The sequence below is a fragment of the Bombyx mori genome, chromosome 5 (genome assembly GCF_030269925.1).
Source record: "Bombyx mori chromosome 5, ASM3026992v2".
Taxonomy (NCBI): Eukaryota; Metazoa; Arthropoda; class Insecta; order Lepidoptera; family Bombycidae; genus Bombyx; species Bombyx mori.
In genome coordinates, this window is record NC_085111.1 from 2,744,119 (window position 1) to 2,763,782 (window position 19,664).

General features: G+C 42.8%; 3 protein-coding genes and 1 long non-coding RNA gene across 4 annotated transcripts; 2 read left to right on the top strand and 2 right to left on the bottom strand.

The window, feature by feature from the left end:
• The first annotated feature begins 299 nt into the window (after window positions 1-299).
• Window positions 300-2,078, top strand: LOC101745980 (glycine-rich cell wall structural protein-like). The gene is made up of 3 exons (NM_001309560.2): window positions 300-424; window positions 575-1,118; window positions 1,921-2,078. The coding sequence occupies exons 1-3, from the start codon at window positions 361-363 to the stop codon at window positions 1,925-1,927; spliced, it is 615 nt and encodes a 204-aa protein (NP_001296489.2). The 5' UTR covers window positions 300-360; the 3' UTR covers window positions 1,928-2,078.
• A 1,798-nt stretch (window positions 2,079-3,876) lies between these two features.
• On the bottom strand, window positions 3,877-5,912 carry LOC105842461 (uncharacterized). The gene is made up of 2 exons (XM_012695663.4): window positions 5,103-5,912; window positions 3,877-4,201 (listed from the first exon to the last, which is right to left on the bottom strand). Exons 1-2 carry the CDS (start codon window positions 5,167-5,169, stop codon window positions 4,029-4,031), a joined length of 240 nt encoding a protein of 79 aa, XP_012551117.2. The 5' UTR covers window positions 5,170-5,912; the 3' UTR covers window positions 3,877-4,028.
• Window positions 4,888-8,347, top strand: LOC101745841 (uncharacterized). The gene is made up of 4 exons (XM_004932355.5): window positions 4,888-5,081; window positions 6,174-6,438; window positions 7,376-7,520; window positions 8,143-8,347. The coding sequence occupies exons 2-4, from the start codon at window positions 6,324-6,326 to the stop codon at window positions 8,297-8,299; spliced, it is 417 nt and encodes a 138-aa protein (XP_004932412.2). The 5' UTR covers window positions 4,888-5,081; window positions 6,174-6,323; the 3' UTR covers window positions 8,300-8,347.
• A 1,751-nt stretch (window positions 8,348-10,098) lies between these two features.
• On the bottom strand, window positions 10,099-18,251 carry LOC119628556 (uncharacterized). Its single transcript, XR_005244719.2, has 3 exons — window positions 18,165-18,251; window positions 17,286-17,477; window positions 10,099-10,311 (listed from the first exon to the last, which is right to left on the bottom strand). It is a non-coding gene; the product is annotated as an uncharacterized LOC119628556 (long non-coding RNA).
• Between the last annotated feature and the right edge of the window lie 1,413 nt (window positions 18,252-19,664).

Below are 19,664 nucleotides of genomic sequence, written 5' to 3' on the forward strand. Positions count from 1 at the left end.
TAAATGTATTAACAAATACACTTAATTTGCAAATCGAATTTTAAAAAAGTACAATTTTATTAAAAGCCTAAATATTTTAAAACAAAAAAACACATTTAGCATCTAGAACCGATGTAATAAAATCTGATAAACAAAACAACTAATTACTATCGGTCACTAGTACTTGAAAGACGATATTTCATTGGGTTCATAATTGAACAACTAGACGGAACCATCATCAATGAAAATAATACAAAAAGCAAAAAGAACCGAGCAAAAAATGAAGAGTACGATAAACGTTTGCACGTTCATGAAGTCATGAGATGAGGTTGTGTGTATATAAAAGCTTACGTCTGGAAGCGAACAGCACAGTTCGACGAGATGGCTCGACTTGCTATAGCTGCGTTGGCTCTGGGCCTCTTCGCTTGCGCATGCGCGGCGCCAGGTATACACAAACATACATTTCATTTACAACATTTTCTTTGTACTTAATTTAATATATTATCATCAATTTAATATATACACAAATTATATTCGCTCTCATAAATAATTCGTTTTTCTTTAGTTCTGTTTTTAAATCAAACATTAATTTTAGGATACGGGGGCGGAAGTGGTAGCCTCGGAGGTGGAAGTGGCGGAGGCGGTGGTTTTGGAGGCGGCGGAGGCGGTGGCTTTGGAGGCGGCGGAGGCAAGGGCGGTTACGGCGGCGGTAGCCACGGAGGCGACAGCGGTGGTAGCCACGGAGGCGGTGGTGGTAGCCACGGAGGCGGCGGTGGTTTTGGCAGCGGCGGCGGTGGTGGTTCTGGAGGCGGCGGCGGTGGTAGCCACGGAGGCGGCGGTGGTTTGGGCAGCGGCGTCGGTGGTGGTTCTGGAGGCGGCGGCGGTGGTAGCCACGGAGGTGGTGGTGGTAGCCACGGAGGCGGCAGTGGTAGCCACGGAGGCGGCGGTGGTAGCCACGGAGGCAGCGGTGGTTTTGGCAGCGGCGGCGGTAGTGGTCATGGAGGCGGCGGTGGATTTGGAGGAGGAAGCGGCGGCGGCAACGGTGGCGGCTTCGGTGGCGGCCACGGTGGCGGTGGCGGCGGCGGGGGCGGAGGCGGGCATGGAGGTGGCGGATATGGTGGTCACAAAGGTGGATATGGGTAAGCATTATCTCTGTATTAAATATTAGTATTAACAAAAGAATTCAAACGTAAAGTGAGTAATTTATAGATGAACCAACAAGCTCAGGGCTCAATCAATCTTAAGCGGCTACCAGTGCTCGCGGACATTGAATGGCACTACACATCTTGAGAGAGAAAATTGAAAGCCCCATTTGTATCGTACATATAAAAACTGTCTGATCATTCCTACTGGAACGCTTCACTGCTACGGGGCAGTAATCGTTAGTTGACAAATAGACTTATGTGTCCCACTTTGCATGTGTTGATGGTTTAATTATTATTCAATGATTCACCGTGGAAGCCGAAATGGGCATATTAGGCACGTGTATTCTTAGTCTACGAGATTTCAAAGTCGACACATTTCCTAATTTGTAATTAACTTTTTTTTTTAATCTGTATTGCTATCCCGTTGGTTAGGATCGTTATATTTGGGTAGATAGGTCGCGTGAGCATGAGTGGATCCCACCATCGTAATTTTGGCCTAGAATAGCACCGCTAAAGTCACCGCATCAATTAAAGTCATAAAGAGGGCTAAGGAAGTCACCCGACAATGGACAGCAGCGTTCTCAAACTATTACACAATCAGTCTGCGATCGCCAAGCATCGTTTACTGGTTGTAGGTCGTATATAATTCAATACAATTAATACCTCAACCAAATGTCTCGAGGTAAATGTAGGCAAACCTTCGTGATGTCTCCAGACTTCAGACCAGAGGTATCCACTTGACAGCAGATAAACAACAAAATTGGACTTAGTAAAAGCGTTAATATTATTGTTCCAGACGTTAATCTCCATTGGAACACCGGCACACGAGAAACATCCAAAAGCATAATGTGATATAAGATAGATTTTATTGTTTTTCATTTCTTACTCTATTTTACGACTGTATGTGTTTTTTCAATAAATATATATATTTTAATATACGACATGTTGATTGAATATCCGTTCCAAAGAGCTTCATTTTTCACTACAGTTTTAATATCCGAACTTAAAAACTGAATGTTTTTCTAGAAAAAATTAATATCATCCTCTAAAAATAAACCAATACTTACTATTTCTGATTGCACTTAAGTTGAAGTCGTCGTGGCCTAAAGGATAAGACGTCCGGTGCATTCGTGTTGAACGATGCACCGGTGTTCGAATCTCAGGCGGTTACCAATTTTTATAATGAAATACGTACTCAACAAATTCAGTTCAGGATTGACTTCCACAGTGAAGGAATAACATCGTGTAATTCAAATTCAAAATTCAAATTCAAACCGAAAATGAAACCCGCAAAATTATAATTTGCGTAATTACTGGTGGTAGGACCTCTTGTGAGTCCGCGCGGGTAGGTACCCCCGCCCTGCCTATTTCTGCCGTGAAGCAATAATGCGTTTCGGTTTGAAGGGTGGGGCAGCCGTTGTAACTATACTTGAGACCTTAGAACTTATATCTCAAGGTGGGTGGCGCATTTACGTTGCAGATGTATATGGGCTCCAGTAACCACTTAACACCAGGTGAGCTATGAGCTCGTTCACCCATCTAAGCAATAAAAATAAAATAAATAAAAACTTAATTATTTAATTCAATTTAAAATGTGATTGGCGTCCTTGAGAACTTTTAAAAAGGTTTTCACATTATTCATATTATGACTACTGCTAACAATTTTCTTAAGACTTGGGCTTGGTATTTCGAATTCATTGTTACATCCTATAAACCGGACAACGTGGCTGCTTCACAACAGAAATAGACAGGATGGCGTACCTTACAGTATCCAATCGCAATAGTCCGTCAAAACTATACCGATGGCCTTGAGAGGCTATATCAGCGTAACCGGGCGAGTAAGTGAGCTCACGGGGCTCAAACCGGGAGTGTTGCTAACACTGGCCCTAGCAAGAGCGGTGCTTCGCTAAATCTACCACCGGTTCGGAAATGCGACCCACTGAGAAGATCCGGCGAGAAACTCAGTGGACCGAAAATTATCCGTGTCAATGTTGGTATTTATTAAAAACGTATCCTATCGCAGGACTCGAGTCTTGTCGTTGTCATTACACTCAGTGTGTCTTTGAAACGATGAAGGCATTGAACTTCTGATCCCTATAATTTCCCATATACTTTTCGATTTTTACTATACTTTGTACGGTAGGTCGGCATCAATCACTAAAAGTCAAAAGCAGTACTTACGCATTAATGGTACGCAAACGACGCTAATGGCCTACGATAGTTTCATTATGTTTTTTTATATAGCATAGATGGGTGGACGAGATCACAGCCCACCTGATGTTAAGTGGTTACCGGAGCCCATAGACGTCTACAACGTAAATGCCGCCACCCACCTTGAAATATGAGTTCTAAGGCCTCAATATAGCTACAACGGCTGCCCCACCCTTCAAACCGAAACGCTTTACTGCTTCACGGCAGAAATAGGCAGGTTGGTGGTACCTACCAGTGCGGACTCACAAGAGGTCTTACTACCAGTAAAATAGATAAGTAAATAAATAAACGAACTGACAGGCCTCGAGCTGTTTTCTCTTGTGTTATGTATGCCGAAAACATAACACAAGAAGAAGTCCACTGAGGACGCAGTATATTATTGAATATTCTTTAACTGACTGACTTCGAACTTGAAACCCTTAGACAACTAAGAGTAACCAAGAAAACTACATATAAACGACGGAAATAATGAACACAATAAACACGAGATTAAAATTTTAAAAGTAATAAGTTATCTAAATGAAGTTATAAATGAATCGAATAACTCTAACAGCTGTTTATTTTACTGTTATTATATATTTAAGATCTTGAATTTAACAAAATAAAACTTAACATTATTATTACATCTTTGGACTAAATATTTCAGTTGTTAAGCATAATTGTTGTTTACGTTTATCATCTCCAGAAGTCTTGTCACCAGCCCTTTTTTCCGCCTTTTCCGCCACCTTTTCCTCCGTTTCCTCCATCATCTCCACTTTCATCGCTCTCACTACTGCTAGAGCTGCTACTACTGCTGCCACCGCCCCCTCCACCTTTACCAGCCGCTGTGACTCCACCTTTAGTATTGCCGCCTTTACCACCATCGTCTGTAAAATAACAAACGTTTGAAAATTGATGTTTTATTAACTGATCAATCCATATTTTGGTAGCCAAAGAAGATAAACATAATTTAATAAAGTTTGTGTATACATCATATTTTAATATCGTTTAAGTGACCGTGAATACTTACAACTTATTCTCAGCTGTGGGACTTCAACTAGACGTGAGACAAACAAATGCAATACTCAAATATATGTCGCAAAATATACCAGTCAAATATTTTAAATAACTTAATATTGTAATTGCTGTTTGACTCGACTCAAACATGGTAAGAATAGATATTTGATTATTTTTTTACTAACTAAGCTGATGGCCTTGAGAGGCCATTTCAGCGTAACCCTAACAAGTAGGTGAGCTCACGGGACTCAAATCTGACGACGTTGCTAACACGAACCCTAGCAAGAGCAGTGCTTCGCAGAATATACCACCAGATTGGAAACACGACCCGCTGAGAAGATCCTGCGAGAAACTCAGTGGGCTGTGTCTGTGGGTTAATTTACTCGCCGAGCCCTTCGTCGCAAGCGACGGGTTCGACGAAAACGATTGACCCGTGCTTGGGGTACCTAAAAGCACCGTTAGTGGATCGGGAGGATCCGAAATGACGTGTTTTGACTGAATAGTGCAGTAACAATTGCCGGGCTGTATGAAGAATAATAATAACACGAATCTATGTCCATTTGTGCGAATGGATCGGGCCAAAGTTCGTGTTCAATACACATTTAATTTTGTTTTCTCTTTGTCTGATACATTTTACTTAAACATATTTAAACAAGTATTGCAGTCTCTGACTCCTGTAGTACAGGGAATCTTATTTTAGCGCCAGATGAGAGCGTCAAACTTGGCATCAATTTTTAATATTAGTATAAGGTTAGTATTAAAAAATCTTACCCGGCATGGCGGACACGCACACAACTAACACAATAATTACAAGAGCGATCGTCGTTAGATGTTTCATCGCGTGTTCTTCTTCTTCGAATACAAATTAGGCTGGAATGTTTCAGTTTAAATACTTAAGATTTTAGAGACAAATCGATCGTGCATGTAATTAAAGTAAAAGGCACAATGAAAAAACCGATGCATTAGTAAGTAGCCTCGGACTTGACCTTGGATTTTTAATTACGCTTGTGTTCGAACTGTTTGTTTGCCTGTAAATGTAAAACTGCACTAGAGGCATTTACTTTTTAAATATACCCCATAAAAAAAAGTAATGTCGTTTGCACGTCCCTGATTGGGAAACAGAATCCTGATTGGGAAGCAAAGATTTCAGATTTTTAGGACAATCCGTTACGATATCTCATTACGACGGTCGGTATCGAAGACAAAGCATTAAAGTCGTTTGCAAGATGAACACGAATTCAACTGAATATACTCGTATTTTTAACGGTTATCGGATATATGTTAACATCGATATCAACATTGATGTTTTTGTAATATCGATTATCCCTATTTTGTACTGTACTCATGTCTCAAGGTGGGTGGCGGAATTTACGTTGTATGGGCAACGGGTATTTTTTTTTTGGGCCGGAGCCCGAACCTCCTACGAAGTCCCCACACCACGGGGGGCGTGCAGGATATGTGGGACTTGACGATCTGCAAGGTGTTGGGAGCAGACCGCGGGCCCAAGGAATAAAGGAGTCCGTTCCTACTCAGGGAAGCAAGGAAGCATGTCTTAGTCAGAAAGGCATACTTTAAGCTATCATCGGACTCGGGCGCCGAAGGGCAGACAAACTCTTGATAAGCCGGAGTAATCTTGAGTGGAGAAGGCGATGCGAATTTGGTTACATGGGGACTCACCGCTGAGCAAGCGGTTTGAGTCTATACAGATTGGTGTAATGTCTATGGGCTCCGGTAACCACTTTAGCAATAAAAAAAAACAAATGTTATGCATAATGTTATGGTAGTAATCATTTTCTTATTAAATTCTCCTAAATAACGAAAAATCGTGCATCAAAACCCAAGGTCCCTTCGGTGACGTTCAAATTACGGCTATAGCAATGATGTAAAACTATTCTTTTGTCTGTCCATCACGGCGTTACGTGACACTCGGACATTGTGCGTCCGTCACGTTAATTTGGGAGTCCAATGAATCCATCCTGTGCACCATGAAGCATGGTCACAGTTCACTATAAAAGGAAAACCGCGAATTTTCGGAAACATTTGTGTGACACGATGAGAACCGGTCTATTGCTTTTGGCGATCGTTCTGAGTGCGTTAAGTGCATCGGGTGAGTATGATTTTATATTGTTTTGTTGACTTCTTTTTTTTTTAACATAACCCAGTACCTACTATTAATTTATTGGCTCAAAACTAAACGAACGTGGAGGAAGCAAAACTGTTGTTCTAGTTTACTGAGATACTGATTGAACATGATATTTTCCTATTGAACCCTCCTACCTATCTCTACCGTGAGGCAATCATCTGTCATATATACCACAGCGTATAGACAACTTTTTTTTCCTACCTAAGCTGATAGACTTGAGAGGCTATGTCAGCGTAGCCGGGCGAATAGGTGAGCTCACGGGGCTCAAACCGGGAGTGTTGCTAGCACTGGCCCTAGCAAGAGCCGTGCTTCGCAGAATCTACCACCGGATCGGAAACGCGACCCACTGAGAAGGTCCGGCGAGAAACTCAGTGGGCTGTGTCTATGAGTTAATTTACTTGTCGATGACGGTGACCGGTGCTTGAGATTAGTGGATCGGGAGGATCCGAAATGACGTGTTTTGACTGAATATTGCAGTAACAAGGTCCCCCTGACTGCTGGATTGAGGTTCGTGGACGAATCTATGTTCATTCGTGCGAAAAAATGTTAGTTCGTTTTACTATTTCCACGTACTTTTTTTAATTTTTTTATACTATTACCTATTTTTACATTAGGCTATGTATGTATACAAATGTATTAAAATTTACAATATTCCCTTGGAGAAAATATTCTAAATACAATCCTAATGAACTATTGGATAATTATGATAAAGTTCCAAGAACACGAAACCACGGGTTCTAAGATATGTCCTACTTTAAATGGATATTTAAATCCTCTGATATCCGCTGCTGTAGGTTTGCGGTTTGATTGTGCCTTGCTGATGTCCAAGAGCGACCGTAACCAATCACAATCGAGTGGACCGTGAGCTTGTCTACCGTTGAAGACCAATAAATCTTTTCAGGGATGCGAATCAGACGAGGTTTCAACAACAGCGGGTACAGCAGAGGTGGCGGGAGCGGGTACGGACGTGAAAGCGACGAACGAGACGCTAGCGTCAGCATAGAGAACAACAACGACTGCGAGGATGAAGAAGGAAAAGGATTTAAGTATGTGTCACTTTTTTTTTATATTGCTTAGGTGAGTGGACATCCACAACGTAAATGTCGCCACCTACCTGGATGATGGAGATATGAGTTTTTAGATCTCAGTTTTTTCAGTGCAACGGCTACCCCATCCTTCAAACCGAAACTCATTACTGCTTTACGGCAGAAATAGCCAGGGTGGTGGTACCTACCAGTAAATACACAAATTAAAACTTTGCGGGTTTCATTTTTATTTCTTCGCCGTGAAGTCAATTGTGAGGATTTTATAAGTGCGTACTTCATTGGAATTTTTTTTTACTTATTTGCCGAATTCAATCACCGGTACATCGCTAAATACGAATGCACCGGACGTCTTATCCTTTAGGCCATGACGACTTGCGAATGGCGAATAATTTCGAGATTGCGGAAATTTCGCATCCCGAAGCTTCGAAACTACGCAACTCTCACGTTTACTTCCATATTATTGACCCCGAATAATTTTGAGAAGTCTCGGGCAATATTTGTCCCACCCGTAAAGAACAAGATAATATAATTTTCAGATTTTTAACATAGACATAACATGACGTATTTTCGCGTTACCTGCTGTCAAAATATCTAACGTCTAAATAAATATAATGTCTTACAGCGAAAGCGGCAGTCGTGAATTAGCCTACAACAGACAAGGGTACGGGTCAAATGAAAATCGTCGTGGTGGGCGCTCGTTCTCCAAAGCAATCGCCTCCGCTTCCGCGTCCGCTACTTCTTACAACTCGGACCATAAGGGCAATAATGTAACAGCCTGATGAAATTTTCATTTTGTCGACGCTGAATAAAAACATTTGAATATATAAGAATTTGTGTTTTATTCTCGTTGATTTATAAATTAATCAATACTATACGAATTCAAACGTATCTAATTATATAAACTGATAAGTCACCACATATAGATTTTATTTCTAAGTCATCACTAGAGAAAATAATGTCCACTTTTACTTGTATATTATATATTGTTATTATTTTATTATACATTAAATAGTGTAAAATATTTCTATGGTCTGACCCACGGAATAGATAAATAAGGTTGGAAAGGCCTTTGCTCTAATTTTGTATTAGAACCAGTGTCGCCGCTTCATCCCCACTATTTTAATTTCTACACATACGCAAACTATAATTACAAATATTTCGCACACAACAAAAACACCCACACATAATCATCTCAGGACAGATATTCGTTCGCAAACTAGCACTAAACTCCCGTAGGCATACACACTCACACACGCAAAAAGGCAATAAAAATGTTCATACACGCTAGTACTTGATAAAACCGATATTCTTTATCGATAAATTATCTGATAAATAAATGGGGAAAAATGAAACATGAAATAAATATTGAAAAAAAACTATTTGACTTTTATTAATTACAAAAAATCACTGTCCCTGAAATAAAACGTATTTGTTAAGCAGTTGGCGCTTGCTATTAATTGCGAATGAATTTTTCAAAACAAAGTGTAGCCTGATTTTTTTATGGTAAAATCATTTTCAGTAAAATGTTTAGAGCAAATAGTACTCGTCTTTGTCTCCAGTTTCCTCTACCTGTCACCTCAATCCATATTATTTACCTTATTTATCTATTCCGTGGTCAGACCAGTTTACCTACTTCTCTAAACTATGTATTATCTATAGTTCTCAATATCTAATTTCTTCATTTTAAAAAGACAAAAAAAATAGAGAACTCAGCAGACAAAAATCTTGAATCTAATCACAAAGCCACCTACAGCGCTCAATGATGCTTTAGCTCAGCAAACAGATCAAGTCAATAGACTTTATTTCTGTTTATCTTTATGGAGTTTATGAACAAAGTTGTTTTGCGTCTAAATGAACAAAACTTGATGGTTCGCCGTTGTGAGAACATCCAACATATTATTGGCAATATTAAAAATAAAAAGTAACTTAGAGATTAATTAAGAATACAATGTGACTTATCAGGTGTCATTGTGGATCTAAGTCATCCAGAAACCCACTCAAATACACAAATAGTGCATTGTAATGATGAATAATGATAGTCATGGATTCAGATTCAGGTTGAGTCAATCTATTTCAAAATAGTTAGCTACCTACTGTTTGAGTAGACAAAATCTCAAAATGAATAGTGATAGTAATGTGTTAGAATGCAATATACCTATATTTAATAATTCGCGTTGAAAAGTTTTACAGTACTCTATAGACTTTGATCTCATATATCACTCGCCAATAGGTGCTTTATTTATAAATATATTAATAATCTCTTAGTATATTGTAAATATATTAAATGACAAAGATATCCGAAGAAAAGGTGTGAAAGCAGTTCATTAAGTTTACTGTCCAAGAAAATTTTTTAAAGTTCTATTTTTATTACACTCATGCTTCAATAACGGGAATACTATGTAGTATAAAAACAGTTTCCGATAGTACTATTGTCGGATTAAGTATTTACCGAAGGACCGAAGTTAGGACATTGAACAAAATTATGAATTTATTTTTTATTTTACCAGAAATAGAAAGTATGTTTTCGCCCAAAGTAAACAGTATCTTTTCATCTATCTATCTAAATAATACGAAATAATTTGAAAAATTACAATCATTTTATTATGAAATAATCATTACAATTTCCCTCATAATCATCTAATGTTAATTGCTTTATATATGAAATTATTAATTGAAACATTAAAATTACAGTGTCATTACCATTTGTAGATTTAAGTAGTAGATTAAATAATATACAATATCTTCGTGATTAACTTGTGGTCATTATCCGTTGTCATCTTTGTTGATTTTTCTGAAAATATTAAATGAATATAAATAAAGTGTACATATATCTTAATCATTTCTCAAACCAGCAGAAGGAAATCAACAACCTCATATATGTTTGTCTATAAACTATACTTTTTTAATAAAGTCGAGACTCATAAAATTTGCAATTGTTTTTTTTATTTATTTTTTATTGCTTAGATGTGTGGACTAGTTCCTAGCCCACCTGGTGTTAAAGTGGTTACTGGAGCCCATAGACATCTACAACGTAAATGCGCCACACACCTTGAGATATAGTTCTAAAGTCTCAGTATAGTCACAACGGCTGCCCCACCCTTCAAACCGAAACGCATTACTGCTTCACGGCAGAAATAGGCGGGGCGGTGGTACCTACCCGTGCGGACTCACAAGAGGTCCTACCACCAGTAAAATTTAGTAATTGTATTACTATTTTTTATTATAACGATTCCTACGGTCTTTCTGCCTTGTTGTGGTATTCGATTATAGACAGCCTAGATGTAGCTAAATATTTAACAAGCGCCTTCTACTTCAGTTGTCGGTGTAATGACACAATCTATGAGCCTTCATGTGGCTCGAAGAAACGGGCATATAAAACCTTTTGAATCTACCGTACACTCGAGAAGATAGAATCGATGGAGAAATTATATTCTATTTCATAAAGTTCGCTTGATACCTTAACCACACTCGCATACTTCTCTTAGATAAAAATTGAGCAATTTCGCTCGTAAAGTCAGCACGAAACAAGCAGTAAAGTAGTCGAAACGGTTACAAACGAATTAAATATGGTTGAACAAAAAAAAATTTTTTAGTGCTTAGATTGGTGGACGAGCTCACAGCCCACCTGGTGTTAAGTGGTTACTGGAGCCCATAGACATCTACAACGTAAACGCGCCACCCACCTTGAGATATAAGTTCTAAGGCCCCAGTATAGTTACAACGGCTACCCCACCCTTCGAACCGAAACGCATTACTGCTTCACGGCAGAAATAGGCAGGGTGGTGGTACCTACCCGTGCGAACTCACAAGAGGTCCTACCACCAGTGATGAAAATTAGTGATGAAAATTAGTGATGAATAGTGATGAAATATTAACCTTCGTCTATACCTAAGGCATTTAGTATTGGGTGGGATTCTCTTATAAGCCAAATCCTGGCGGGTGGTACTATACTTACATTAAATCACCTCAGAAAAAGAACCGGAGAATAATTTGTAACGTCAATGAAAAAACAGTTGTTAACGTTTTCATTTCAGTGAAAGAAATAATGAATGACTTATTAAAATAGTTTTAGGAGTAAATGGGCAGACATTATATTTGTCGTCGCGTGCAACCTCTTTGACAGGACATAAGATCTACAACGACTAGACATAGATACAGACTAAGACAAACACTTGAAAAGAATTCAAAAATAAAGAGAGAAGGTGTGAAGAGAGAGGTGTGGTAGGACCTCTTGTGAGTCCGCACGGGTAGGTACCACCGCCCTGCCTATTTCTGCCGTGAAGCAGTAATGCGTTTCGGTTTGAAGGGTGGGGCAGCCGTTGTAACTATATTGAGATCTTAGAAGGTTTCAAGATGGGTGGGGCATTTACGTTGTAGATGTCTGTGGGCTCCAGTAACCACTTAACACCAGGTGGACTGTGAGTTCGTCCACCCATCTAAGCAATAAAAAAAAATGGAACGAGGGCGTACGTGACCAGCGGCAGGCAGTATTTTTTTTGACTTCCTAAAAAACGGACACGAACCAGGCGACAATTATTGACTGTTCAAGTGGTCCTTCGACCGTTCAATATTTTTTTCAACTTACATTCCTTTTTTTTTTTTTTTTTTTATGATTGAAAGTTTACTGGTGGCCCGAAGGCCTTTCCAGTTTCACCAGGACAGGTGGGCGAGCAAAGGCTCAGCCAAGAGGGGTGGGATTTGCTAACAACTGCCCGAGCGCCTCCGAAGGAGACCTAACAACTCAAGAGCAATTGTTTCGCGAATGAATCTACTACCGGATCGGAATCGCGACCCGCTGAGAAGATCCGGCGAGAAACTCAGCGGGCTGATGCATGGGTTAGGTTGCACGTCGACCTCTTTGTCGAGTTCGACGAGTACGGTTACCGGAGTCCCTAAGCCTGCCCCTAGTATTAGAGCTGAAGGCATCTAATGCAAAGGTTATTGGATCTGATGGATCCGTAAGGACGTGTCTAGGGCGTCGACGGTGACTGGCTCCTGCATGATCAGGATTCGGGGAGTAGTCAGCGGCGGCAACGATAAGGCGATTATCATGACGCATAGCCTTATCGAAGTATCGTTCCGACGCTGACTTCATGTATTTCCGAATTGATTCGAGGCCCAGGTCGTCGTGTAGGTCAACGTTCCTCACGAACCACGGAGCCCCGACAGCTAACCTGCAAAAGCGGGATTGTAGGGATTGGAGGGTGTCTATGTGTGTGCGGGCCGCGTGAGCGAACACCACACTCGCGTAAGTCATGACGGGCCTTATGCAAGTTTTGTAAAGTGTCACCTTGTTCCGAAGGGACATTTTACTCCGCTTACAGATCATGGGGTAGAGTCTACCGAGAATAAACGCGGCACGGTCACGGACTGATTTTATATGCGGGCGGAATGTCATCGATGCATCCAGGGTAACGCCCAGGTACTTGACCTTCCTGGCCCAGGGTATGGGTTGTCTAAAGAGAGTAATCGGGGGTGTGAGATTCCTCCTCCTAATCCGGGAGGAAATCCGTGTGGAGCTTCCCCTCTGAAATAGCACCGCAGTACTTTTCGCTGGGTTGATGTCTATGCGCCATTTTCGGAACCACTGTCCTAGGGCTAGGGCTGCGCTCTGAAGCTTCTTCGCGATTAGGGACTTATTTCTACTAGAATAGTAAACAGTCGTGTCGTCGGCGAATAAAGCTAAATGGGTCGGCGGCGACCGGGGAATATCGTTGACGAATAAGCTAAATAGGAGGGGTGAGAGGACAGAGCCTTGCGGGACTCCAGCTGTGAGAGGTCGTGGGGAGGAGCGGGTTCCCTCGACTCGATATCGAAAAGAGCGGTTCGACAAGAAGTCCCGTATGATGAGCACGAGACTATCCGGCACGCCCATGTTGAATAGTTTGAAAATCAAACCATTGTGCCAGACTTTGTCGAACGCTTTTGCGACGTCGAAGAAGAGAGCTCCCGTGTATAACGGTTTTGGTCGATTAAGCCCCACAAGAATGTGCTCCGTGAGGCGGTGCACCTGTTGAACGCATGAGTGATTTGTACGGAATCCGAATTGTTCATCGATAAGAATGCCCTTGGATGAGACGAAGTCTCTGAGGCGTTTGTAGAGCAGACGCTCATACAGTTTGCCTAGAGACATGAGGAGGCTAATCGGGCGGTAGCTCGTCGGATGATTTTTTGGTTTACCGGGTTTATGTATGCCGATAACGTCCGCTTCTTTCCACACCGCGGGAAAGATACAGTTCGCCATAGCGGCATTGAAAATAGATGCCAACATCACGATGTGTTGGACGGGTAGAAGTTTAATAACGCGGTTGGATATACCGTCGGAACCGGGAGCCTTGCGAGGACGTAGGTCTTTGATCAAGTCTTTAACTTCCATCGGGGTGACGGGTGGTAACGCATCAGAGGGTGGCAAGGAGGCTCTGCGTTCTACCTCACTGTCTACTAATTCTACATGAACAGGGTCCACGGATTGAGTGCTGGGCGTGCACTGGGTTTGCAATGTATCGGCCAGCAGCTCTGCTTTTTCGTCATCATCGAACGCCGCGAGTCGGCCTGAGGGGCCTACGAGGGGGGGCATAGTTACTACCGTATCCGATTTGAGAGTACGAGCTAAGCGGTAGTAAGACCTTTGGGAGGGCGCGAGTCCTTCTAAGAAATCAGACCATCTGGCATCTCGGACTTCGGCGATGCGAGACTTTACGTCGCGTTGTAGGGCACGCATTCGAATACGATTTTCCGCGGTAGGATACCTGTCGTAGGCGCGTATCGAGGCGTTCTTAGCTCTAAGGAGTTCCCTAATATCGTCGGACAATTTGAAGCGGTGAAGGAAGTCCTCCGCTACAACTTGTTTCGATGACCTATCTAATGTCGAGGTGATGTGTGACGTTAAGATGTCTATGGCTTCAGCGGTATCCTGAGGAGACGGGATAGAGTCCGGGTTAAACGGGAGCGATGGTGGATCAGATTCAGCCAGGCTGATGCCCAGCGTGTGCCAATCCACCACAGTCCTCGTGACGGGAACGGAATCGGGAGCGCGACCGAGCTTCATAACGACGGGACGGTGGTCTGAATCTAACTCTGAAACTACTTCGATCGAGTGTAAGCGCAGAGTTACGTTTTTTAATAACGCTATGTCGAGTATATCCGGGCGATGCGCGATATTTAGCGGGTAGTGAGTCGGGGTTAGCGGAGCGACGATATCGAAGGCGAGATCATCGACTAACGCGTCAAGCCGCCTGCCATTCGGGGTTGTGGTGTGTGAGTTCCACCTGATGTGTTTACAATTTAGGTCGCCCGCCAGAATGACAGAGCTCCCCATACCGAGCAGCGCCTCGATATCACTGCTTAGAACGATCTTATCCGGTGGAAGATAAACGGACGCGATAACGATCGGCGCGTGTCCCGTCAGTGAGATTCGGCACACTGATGCTTCGATATTAGCGAGCGCGGGAGGATCGAGCGGGACGCAATGCAGGGCTCTTCTATAGTAAATGACGGTACCACCACCACGGGCAGAGAGCCTGTCGTTCCTGACCATGTTATAGTTCGCGATTTTAGGGTCACGGCGCGCGGGCTTAAGTAGGGTCTCCTGCACTAAAAAGATATCAATTTGGTGGTCACGCAAAAAGTCAGAAACCTGATCACGTTGATTTGCGAGACCGTAAGCGTTAAAAAATCCTATCGTTACGGATAGGGGCTTTATTCTACTTATATACGCCATTGATTACCGGCGGAGTGAGGGGAGGACGTACGTATTTAATGACGCGTATACGTCGGCGTATTCCTGCACAACGGCGATAAAGTGTTGTGTAGTGGAGGCAGCGCGAATGGCGTCGCCCAAAGCGTTAACGCGCTCAAAGTTGATCGACTGAAAGAAGTCGATTGCTAAAGCGAGATTGTCGGACGCGGTCGGAGGGCAAGTCGCGGGAGAGGGACGAGTCGCGGGGGCGGGACGAATCGCGGAGGAGGGAGTTGTAGCCGTGTTCGTGTACGGCAGCGGTTTTGCCCAGGCCGAGACACTGGGCACCGCCGCCGGAACGAACGCTGGCTTAGCCTGCGACGCAGAGGGTGCCGAGGCTTTGATGTCTGGGCCGGAAGCTCGGAGGCGGTTTTGGCGGGCGACGCGGCGATTTATTTTAGGGGCTCGGGGGCAACCACGGTAATTCGCGGGGTGACCCTGTGTTCGACACAGGACGCAGCTAGGCGGTTCCGTCGCGGTTTTTTGGTCGCGAGCGCAGAGGGCCGTGGCGTGATCGCCCAAACACTTAACACATCGGGGGCGCGCGTGACAGTTACGGGAAGAGTGCCCGTACAATTGACAGTTATGGCACTGGCTAGGAGTGCCTTTTTTATGGGGGGCTTCGACAGCGATACCAGAGAGCCTACAGACGGTCTGTGTGTTAAAGATTTTCTTACCCTCGGGGGTAGGCTGGAGAGCGACTAGAACCATATTATATGGCTCCCTACCGCGACCGGTGTGCATACGGTGCACAGAATTCACTGGTAGGCCTTGTTCTAACAGGTCGGCTTTTACGAGCTCTACATCTAACTCTTTAGGGATTCCGCGTATTACAACGCGGAGTTCGCGCTCCTCCTGGAGCGTATACGTATGGAAACTTATACGCTCCTTACGGAGGTAAGAAGAGAGGGCCCTATGGTCGTCGGGTGTTTGAACCTTAATTTGAATGCCGTTCGCGAGGTTACGGGCATTCGTGAAATTTATATTTTTGGCCTTAAGGGCCAGGCAAACTCGATCCCAAGCTGCCTTCTCCTGAAGGATAACCGGGGGAGGGGTCTGGGTTTTATTTTGTGCCACCGGACGCGGCGACGGAGTGGCACGGGCTGGGGGCGCAACGGGAGTCTGAGGGCGGGGGCGCGACGCGTTCACGGCTTTGCTAATTTTAGCGGCCGCGGGCGCTCGAGACTCCGCGGCACGCTTCTTACCCTTCTGTACCAGGGTGAATCCATCCGTCGATGAGGCGGGGGCGAGGTCGACCTCCATGTCCGAGTCAGAGTCGGAGCACGAGGAGGCGGGTGCAGGCGACCTACGAGCAAGTGTAGGTGTTTTAGAGGGCGCGACGGAGGCCGCGGATGATCGCTCAGCTGAAACGATGGTCACGGCGGACGACGCAGCAGCTTTTCTCGCCAGTATAGGCGACACGGGAGCGGCAGGCACGACAGAGGCTGCGGTGCTCAATGCAGAAGCTCTGCACGCAGGTACAGGCGACGCAGGAGCAGCGAGCGCGGCGGAGTCCTCGAGAGGGCTCGCAGTGTGATTGGCCTTGAAGGCCAAAAACTCCGAGGCGAGCTGTGGGTGGCGAAGTCGGAGGAATTCCGCGAATACAGCGTCCATGATCGCTGAGTACCCAGGTGGGGCGGCCCCGGGTCTTGAAAACACTCGCCTTGCGGCGAGGCCCCAACTTCTCGGACCTGAGCGGTTCTATTGAACACAGGTGGCAATGCGGCGCGATTACTACAGGACAAAGAAAAAGCACAACAAAACAGAAATTACGAAAAGAAACAAAACAAATAAATACTTGCAGGAAACCACTTTGTCGGCAGATGTACCACGAACACAGAAACAACAAAAGGAAACAAAACAAATAAAAACTTCCAGAAAGAGCACTTAGTCGGCAGATGTACCACAAACACAGGCCGCGCGAACAATGGCCGGGCTAACAAAAGCCGGGCGAACAAAGACCGGGCGATCGAGTGGACGATGAGCACGTCCGCACGTGACGGGTGCCTCTATCGGAATGAACTTACATTCCATTTCCTCTCATCCAGCGATATTTCCTCCGCTAGATACGGAGCTCGCGCTTGCTGAGGATTTTGAGTATGAATGTGAGTTCAGCGGCAACACCGGTCCGTATCCGTGGCCCGGAACGTGTCCGTAGCCACCGTAATTCCCATAGCCACCTAAACTTGGATCGTGTTCGAATCTTCTTATTCTTTCTCCTGGTAACAAAATACAGGGTGTAAATTTTGATGAATTTCTTTTTAAATTTTTCTACGTTCAGATCTGACGTAATCGTAATATCCACGGCATCACATAACTAAAATTGCGTTAATGTTTCATCATACATAGTTGGGACGACGGTATTATTTTAAATGAAATAAATATTAATGCACTAAAGGGTCGGGAACTGGGGTTTATTATAGAGTTCATCAAGTCACGCACACTGTGGTCAGGAAACATATTTTATATAGTAATAGTAATTCCCGCCCTATGTAAGTATGATAATCGCATTATTGTATCACAGTTTTAAGGTCGAGAAATAATGTTTTCACAATTTTTTTAGGCTCTTTTTTGTTGCCTTCGTGCCTTCATCACATAGACATACCAGCTGATGTTGTCGGCTTCAGGCACTAAACAAAATTATCGATGTTATTTGCATAGAAACGTTATCGACTGCAGCTGAAGTTTTCACAAAATTCTAATTTCGGACATATGATAACGCTCACACCTTAGGCGAATATTTACTGACACATATTTAGAACAGTGGAACTAGAGATAAACATATTTACAAATCATCATTTAAATAATATTTAAAACTGGCATGAATAAAAACCGATCAACATTAAAAACAACTGCTCGCGAGAATATTAACAAAAGACATGTAGAAATCAAAACTTGTCTCATACCTGGTGCAGCAAAGGAGAAAACCGCCAATGCTAAAACTATAAAAGCTATTCTGACCATGCTGATGCTTTCTTGATGACTGTGACCAGAGCACCCTGTCCCGTCATTATATACCGATCCGGATCACGGTACGAAATGCTCGATCATGGTGTTTATACGCGCATCCGATGATTCTCTATTGTCACCGACGGGAGGAACAGAAAAACGAGGAAACAACTAGGTTTTTTAATCTTTTTGTGGAATTCTACATACAAATCAAACTAACATCGGTTGTTCCCTCGCCTATGTACCCGGAAATATAGCCAAAAATGATTTAAAGGAAAATCTTAAAAAAGAAACTTGTGAAATCAAAGGCATCATAAATCTAATAAACAAGTGTGATGTAACATAGGGAGTGTCAAATCGCGTTTTGCCTTTTATCCTAAGATATGAATTCAGCTGTGAAATAATACAAGTTATTGATAATTATGATACTATTACAAAAAATATCCTTAGTTTCGCCGGAATAGGGCAAATACGGGTCTTTCATGCTTAGACAAAAAGTCTTTGCCTTTGTCTTGGCTTTACAGAGCACGGTTTTAACTTGGACAATTGCTCCCATCTCTCTTGCCTTTAGGGTTGTAGATAATCTTGAGCTTGGGTATAGATTGAAAACTCGGAGGAACTTCGGGTAAAGTTCTAAGCAGATCATGATGACAAATTTTTTTCGGGTTTGCCGAACCTTGCACGAGGCTCCCGCTCTTAGGTGATATGTGAAACTCTGTAGCCGAAGATGTTAATGATGGGTCAATGATGATACCACCGTGAACAATCGAGCTCTGTTTGGAACTGCAGCAAAAAGTTTAGTTGCAAAGCTGTCATTTATATTTTTATAATTTTTAAATTTTGTTTCTAATGTCAGTAGGAATAAACTGTCAGCCATGAAAGTTGCATCATAATTTTATTTTATTTTATTGTAAAAATCTTCCTCCTCACAAATATAAATATCTAAATAAGAAACCGTCCGCTACATGGTCCATCGAGCCGAGATACCCAGGAAATAAGGGAAGTGATCCAAGTTTGATATTCAGGACAAATTAGTGATGTGTAACCCATTACTCTGTTTTTTGTTTAGATTATTTATATTTATCATATTACAAGCTGGGTTAACTATGTGGTTTGTTTAATGTGTTTTTGTTGGCATTTTTTTGGTAATAGTCTGTCTTTCACACTTGTAAAATTATTATTTATTTATTAATTATAGGTGTGTACATAATAGTGTGACTGTATAGTTCATTTTAGTTGTCATTACAGTTCATTATTTCAATTATAACTTCTATCAATACCAGATTAACTAGCCCGCTTCTGCCCAAATACTTCAAAAATGAGTGAGAAAGATCAAAAGGAGCTAGTTAAAAAACGAGCTAGTCTAAAAGGCCGATTGACTACATTCAGAAAGTACATCGAGGAATTGAGCGGTACGTTGAATCAGCAACAAGTTAATGAATTGCAATTAAGAATCG